General features: G+C 50.3%; 1 protein-coding gene across 1 annotated transcript in view; it reads left to right on the top strand.

Moving 5' to 3' along the window:
* Cpn2 (carboxypeptidase N subunit 2) overlaps positions 1 to 6,402 on the top strand; it is a 12,801-nt gene extending 6,399 nt beyond the window's left edge. The window contains exon 2 of the mRNA XM_021185133.1: positions 1,861 to 6,402. Coding sequence (XP_021040792.1) covers positions 1,861 to 3,507 — 1,647 coding nt within the window. The 3' untranslated portion in view covers positions 3,508 to 6,402. The remainder of the gene's footprint in view (positions 1 to 1,860) is intronic.
* The last annotated feature ends 744 nt before the right edge of the window (positions 6,403 to 7,146 follow it).

The following is a 7,146-nucleotide window of genomic DNA, read 5'->3' as shown; positions in this document are numbered from 1 at the left end:
TCTCTTCTCTTCTCTTCTCTTCTCTTCTTTTTTGGCTTTTTGGCTTTTTGGCTTTTGGGCTTTTTGGCTTTTTGGCTTTTTCGAGACAGGGTTTCTCTGTATAGCCCTGGCTGTCCTGGAACTCACTCTGTATACCAGGCTGGCCTAGAACTCAGAAATCCACCTACCTCTGCCTCCCAAGTCCTGTGATTAAAGGCATGCGCCACCACCGCCCAGCCTCTACAAGATATTTTCTTATGACTTTTTTTGTTCAAATACTCTCTCTGTAATGACAACACCTTGCAATCCAACAGCAGTTAGCATCGTTCCTAACTGCTCATTTATCCTGGGTCCCCGATCTAAACGAAACGTGCTCATTTAGATATCAGGATCACCATGACATCCTCAGTTCTGTTATTATCCCCAGTTTGCATATGAGGAAGTTGAATCACAGATAATAACATGCCTAAGGTCACTAGACTAGAAAGCCATGAGCCTGGGATTTGAACTCCTGGGGTTTTAACTTCCACAGGTCATGTGACTAAGGGAGCCCAATAACACCATGGTAGTTTGCAAAGTGCATGCCTTCTGAAGGGTGGGGGCTACTGAGCCCCAGTTGGTCTTGCCAGGTGGGCATGTGAACCTATTGTTTCCAGATAATTCAGAAATGGGGACTTTCAGTACGGAGCTCCCAGTTTGTGTGTGTGACCTATGGGACCACCAGGGACTAACCAAAATGCACCTGCAGGCACTCATTTGTGACCAGTTAATAGATGCGACAGTCTTTTAGGTTTTGTTTTCTTTTGATTTTTTTGGTTTGTTTGTTTGGTTGGTTTGGTTTGGTTTCTCCTTTTGTTGTTTGTTTGTTTGTTTGTTTGTTTGTTTGTTTGTTTTTAGTTGCTTGTTTTGAGCCAGGACCTCTTAATACATCCCAAACTAGCTGTGAACTTACTGAATTTACTAGTTACCCCAGGCTGGCCCACTAAACTTAAAAGTAAAACCCCTTCGCTATCTCTGCCCCAGCCTCCAGAGCACTGCGAATGGCACACACACTGCTGAGAACCTCTGTGCTAGACTTTCATTCTTTTCTTTCTTTAATGAAAATTTAGTAAACTAAAAGCTTGATCTCCCTTGGGTTTCCTGTAGAACCTTTGTGTCTGGATCCTAGAAAGTCCCCTGGGACTGGGACAATGGGGAGCAACAGGCAGGTGGGTAGAGCCACACTTGGCACAGTTCTGAGGAGCCCAGTCCCTGGGTTGTGTTACCTTTAGCTGACCCAACTACGAGCATGGGGCAGGAGCTGCTTTCAGCCAGGCCTGAAATATGCTGAGCTCTGGCAACCCAGAGGATTGTGGGTTAGAAATTTCCAACTCAGGCTAATCTACTCATGTTATAAGTACTATCTCCAATAGTTCCACACTACCTACGCCCCTCTCCATCGCCTTTTTGACTCTTTCCACATCGTTCTTCAATCTGGAAAGAACACGAACATTCCAGAAGACCCAAATCTTGGTCTGTCCATGGCCACTAATTTGCAGGGTATCTGGACCGGCAATGTGATACCTTTGCTTCCATGAAATGAGAACTAGGCTATCACCCTCCACAAGGCTGCTGCTGTAAGGCGATGGGAACAAGCTGCTAAAGCCATAACCTGAAACTGGGGTTCAGTGGTAAAGCTTTCCCACCACGTACTGAGCCTAGTTTCTATCCCCAACAATGCATCTGTCCCCCAAAACACACATGCACCCTTCAAGGGGTTGATTCTCACTCACAGCCTGACCTTGCTTGGGGGACTCACCGTTTAGTGCTCTGGGCACTGCACTATGATGGCCATATTAAAGGCGCTCTTTTTGTTTTGTTTTCTGTCCTCCTTGGATCCAGACGATGTTCCCGGGAGCCTGGTTGTGCTGGGCCTCACTTCTGTTCCTGGCAAGGCTCACCCAGCCTTGCCCCGTGGGCTGCGACTGCTTCAGCAGGGAGGTCTTCTGCTCAGACGAGCAGCTGGCCGACATCCCCCTGGACATCCCCCCACACGTCACAGACATTGTCTTTGTGGAGACTGCCTTCACCACGGTGAGGACCAGGGCTTTCAGCGGTAGCCCCAACCTGACCAAGGTGGTCTTCCTCAACACTCAGGTCCGTCACCTAGAGCCCGATGCCTTTGGGGGACTGCCCAGGCTGCAGGACCTGGAGATCACGGGCAGCCCCGTCTCTAATCTCAGTGCCCACATCTTTTCTAACCTGAGCTCACTGGAGAAGCTCACCCTGGACTTTGACAGGCTGGCGGGTCTGCCTGAGGATCTCTTTTGCCACACGGACACCCTGGAGTCCCTCCAACTTCAAGGAAACCAACTCCGAACCTTGCCGGGAAGACTATTCCAGTCTCTGAGGTATCTGAGAACCCTCAACCTGGCTCAGAACCTCCTGACACAGCTGCCTAAGGGGGCGTTCCAGTCACTCACCGGCCTGCAGATGTTGAAGCTGAGTAACAATATGCTTGCCAGACTCCCCGAGGGAGCGCTGGGCAGTCTGAGCAGCCTGCAGGAGCTCTTCCTGGACGGCAATGCCATCACAGAGCTGTCCCCACATCTGTTCTCACAGCTGTTCAGCCTGGAGACGTTATGGCTGCAGCACAATGCCATCTGCCACCTGCCGGTCTCTCTCTTCTCCTCCCTGCACAATCTGACCTTTCTAAGCCTGAAGGACAATGCACTGCGGACTCTGCCCGAGGGTCTCTTCGCCCACAACCCAGGCCTGCTTCACTTGTCTCTTTCCTACAACCAGCTGGAGACCATCCCCGAGGGGACCTTCACCAACCTGTCACGTCTTGTTTCCCTCACGCTCTCGCACAATGCCATCACCGACCTTCCTGAGCATGTTTTCAGGAACCTCGAGCAGTTGGTTAAACTCTCTCTGGACAGCAATAACTTGACAGCCCTGCACTCGGCTCTCTTTCACAATCTGTCCAGGCTTCAGCTCCTCAACTTGTCCAGGAACCAGCTGACCACGCTCCCCGGGGGCATCTTTGACACCAACTACGACCTCTTCAACCTGGCTTTGCTTGGCAACCCCTGGCAGTGTGACTGCCATCTGTCCTATCTCACCAGTTGGCTCCGCCTCTACAACAACCAGATCTTCAACACCCATACTTTCTGTGCAGGCCCCGCATACCTCAAGGGCCAGTTGGTGCCAAACTTGAAGCAGGAGCAGCTGATATGCCCGGTCAACCCAGGCCACTTGAGCTTCAGGGCCCTGGGGCTAGATGACGGGGAGGCAGCAGGCAGTTGGGATCTAGCTGTGGAGGGGAGGGCAGCTCACAGCCAGTGTGCCTACAGCAACCCCGAGGGCACTGTGCTGCTTGCCTGTGAGGAGGGCCGGTGTCGCTGGCTGAGCATCCAGCTGTCTTCCCGGGACGGCTCAGACTCCACAGCAATGGCCTACAATTCTAGTCAGGAGTGGGGACTGAGGTCAAGCTGCGGCCCCCTAAGGGTCACTGTGTCTATTGAGGCTCCGGCTGCCGGCCCTTAGATGCAGTGGATTCAGAAGCCTCAGGGCAGAGGGGACAGAATGTCTGAAACCAATATAAGGGACATGGCCACAGCTCCAGGGTAGGGAGGAGAGAGGCCTGCTTCACCTAGGGTCTCCTCAACTTCTGTCACCATGCTTTCTTGGAGTCTATGGCCTAACAAGGTCACCCTCAGATCTTCCAAGGTACCCATGGGAACCACGGTCTAGCACAGTGGTTCTCGATCTTTCCAATGCTGTGACCCTTTAATACAGTTCCTCATGCTGTGGTGACCCCCAACCATAAAATTATTTCATCGCAACTTTTATAACTGTAATTTTGCTACTATTTGGATGATAATGTATGTTTTTTGGAGATAGGGGTTTAGCAAAGGAGTCATGACCTACAGGTGGAGAACCACTGGCCTAGATATTATACGACCCCCCACCCCCATCACGGCACAGTGTTTTCCTATTGTTAAGTCCCACCCCGCTCCCTGCTCTGAGTTCTAGCTTTGAGGTGTGTTCACTTCTACTGTACTTATACAAAGTAGAGGCTGCATCCCTTTAATAGATCAAAAGATCAATAGTCTGTTCTGATCTCTTGGCCTCAATTTTGTTTTCAATGGCTAGAGAGAGGAAGAGGGTGTCCAAGGAGCTGAGGTGACTGGAAAAGGGCAGGGCAGGGCTGTGTGGGGAAGGGAGATTGTCCTGGCTGCCTCTCAAGCTGTGTCCAGGAGAAACTGAGGCAAAGCCGGGCTGTGTGGCTCTCAGGAGGGCAGTGTGCATTGCCTCTTCAGCACACAAGATGTCTGTTCCCTGAGGACGAGGAAGAGGAGGGGGAGAGGGAGGAGAGAAGGAAGGGGAGGGGGAGAGGAAGAGGAAGGGGAGGAGGAGGGGAGCTGGTGGACTTGGATAGCTGCTTTGTGTCATAGCTTTCAGGGCATCTGATTCTGGGCTGCTCTGTCACTGAACAGCTCTTCTCTGGTTTCTAAGATGTCTCTAGTGACTCACCCACCACTCACTAGATGGCCCCTCAGCACTGATGGCCTCATATCTGTGGCTTAGGCTCAGCACTTCCTCCACCCAATTAGCCCTAGCGTGTCTAGTCATCTATCTAATCAACTCTTGATTCCCACCTTCTGTCCTTGCAACCCCCTGTTCTTGAACCTTTCTGTTTCCCATCCTCAGGCTAATGAATGGCTCTCTTTCATCTTCCCTTTCTTCCTTCTCACTTCCCCAAGCCCCCTAGAACGTTGCACAACCTCCTACTTGGTTACAGGGCTGCAGAGTAGAAAGGTCAAGTGAGATGCACGGTGCCCCACCCCCACCACAGCAGCTCATAGCCCAGGGTGGACAGGAGTATGTGGGAGGTACCTCCAAACACAGAGGTCCATGCGTGGGTGTGCCAAGGCCTTGGCGCTCAGGAGGTATCCTAGTTATGTTTCTGTTGTGATAAAACACTGAGCAAACTAAGCCAACTTGGGGGGAAGAGATGGTTTATTTGGCTAATGAGTCCATATCACAGTCCATCTTTGTGGGAACTCAGGGCAGGAAGTCAAGGCAGGACTGGAAGTGGAAACAAGGAGGGACACTGTTTGTTGCTTTCAGGCTTATCTTCAGCTGCCTTTCTAATACCTTGCATGATCACCTGCCCAGGGGTGGTGCTGTCCACAGTGAGTGGGGCCCTCCCACTCCACCAATCACTAATCAATAAAAAGCCCACTGCTGGGTGTAGTGGCACACACCTTTAATCCCAGCACCTGGGAGGCAGAAGCAAGTGGATGTCTGTGAGTTCAAGGCCAGCCTGGTTTCCGTCGAGAGCTCCAGGCTAGCCAGAACTACACAGCAAGACTCTGCCTCGCCATTAATAATGGTAATAACAACAATAAATAAATAATTAAAAGGCCCCTATTGGCTAATCTGATAGAAGCATCTTTTCAACTGAGGTTCCCTTTCCAGGTGCCCTTCGCTTGTCCAAGTTGACAAAACTAAGCAGCACAGGAGGCCTGGGGATCCCTGGCCTTGGGGAAGCTACAGGTGGAAACAGAGTGGGACTTACATGCTGGAGACGTGCAAGCCGGGAGGACTGGGCAACACACTGCAGAACAGGCCCCCGAGTCGCGAGAGCAGAGGGGAAGGTCAAGGCTTGGAGCCCAGCCTCCAGGTCTCCCCCGCCTCTAGGGTAGGCTGTGGTGGTGAGAAGTGTGGGAACTGAAGCTGGGCCCTCTACAAAGGCACCCTTCTGCTGAGCCATCTCTCCAGCCCACTTGAAGGAATCTGTGCTTGTTAAGGACTCTGCAGGCAGTTCATACAGAGGCAGGTAGGACTCGCTCCAGCTTATGGTTCAAGCAGTTGGCCCAGAACAGGAAGCTAGGGCAACAGCTTGAACTAGGGTTTGGCTAGAGATGACAATCAACAGGCAAGGGATGCTAAGTAAATGGAACCAGACGTTTTCAGCAGCTTAACAGCACTTACACAGGTGGATTAAGAGCCCCGATGGTGAATTACAGAAATGCAAACGAACCTAGAATAGGTTCTGTGTTACATCTATTCTATAGGAAGCTCATATGGAGTGGTGTAACAGGGTCCAGACCTTAGCACAGCTGACTCCATGATGGAAGTGCCATCCCGACTGTAAAACTCAGCACATAGACACTGCCACCAGCCAGAATGAAAACAAAGACCTAATCCACCAAGGTCCACAGTTCTAAGAAAGTCTCCACATGAACTAACCTTGCTTTTTGGCTTCTGTAATTCTGCTTCTGGCTAACTGTTCTTGCTAACTGAAGTATGTCAACCCAGAATATGGTTTTCGTCCTTAAAAGCTCATTTAGAGAGAGGCTCAGGGCTACGCTGGCATCTGGAATACCCAGTGTAGTAGCCAGCCAGCTACTAAAGACTTTCTATTGGCTTAAACCTACGTCTCAGCAGTCTTTTCTGTGAATACCCCACAACAGGAATGTAGTGTAGTGTTGCTGGTGAATGTAGCCCTTCAAAAACTACCAACAGCCGGGCAGTGGTGGCACATACCTTTAATCCCAGCACTTGGGAGGCAGAGGCAGGCGAATTTCTGAGTTCGAGGCCAGCCTGGGCTACAGAGTGGGTTCTAGGACAGCCAGGGCTACACAGAGAAACCTGTCTCAAACAAAACAAAACAAAACAAAACAAAACAAAACAAAACAAAACAAAACAAAACAAAGCAAAGCAAAGCAAAGCAGAACAAAACAAAACAAAACTACCAACAGGTTCCAGTAAAAGAAGGGTTTAGGGAGGGGCTAAGTGAATAGGTGTGGTGGGAGGTACCCAGGAAGGGCCTGGTCTCAGGGGTTTCTCTTCCGTGTGAACACACTGAGGTTGTGAGCAGGGCGGGGACAGGTTAGGCAAAGGGAGGGGCAAGACACCTTCATCACACAAAGCAAAGATTCTCCTTTACTCCCGGATGCTAAGATGGATTAATTTGAAAGTGATAGGAAGTCGTCAACAAATTTGCCGAAGAAGCAGATTCCCAGATCCACTCAGCTCCGTCTCTAAAAATCATTTGGTTTAAGACTAATTTGGACCACATTTTCTTTCTTTCTCTCTCTCTCTCTCTCTTTCTTTCTTTCTTTCTTTCTTTCTTTCTTTCTTTCTTTCTTTCTTTCTTTCTTTCTTTCTTTCTCT

The sequence above is a fragment of the Mus caroli genome, chromosome 16 (genome assembly GCF_900094665.2).
Source record: "Mus caroli chromosome 16, CAROLI_EIJ_v1.1, whole genome shotgun sequence".
Lineage (NCBI taxonomy): Eukaryota > Metazoa > Chordata > Mammalia > Rodentia > Muridae > Mus > Mus caroli.
The sequence above is the reverse complement of the archived record's forward strand: the minus strand, read 5'-3'. Positions and strand labels throughout refer to the sequence as shown.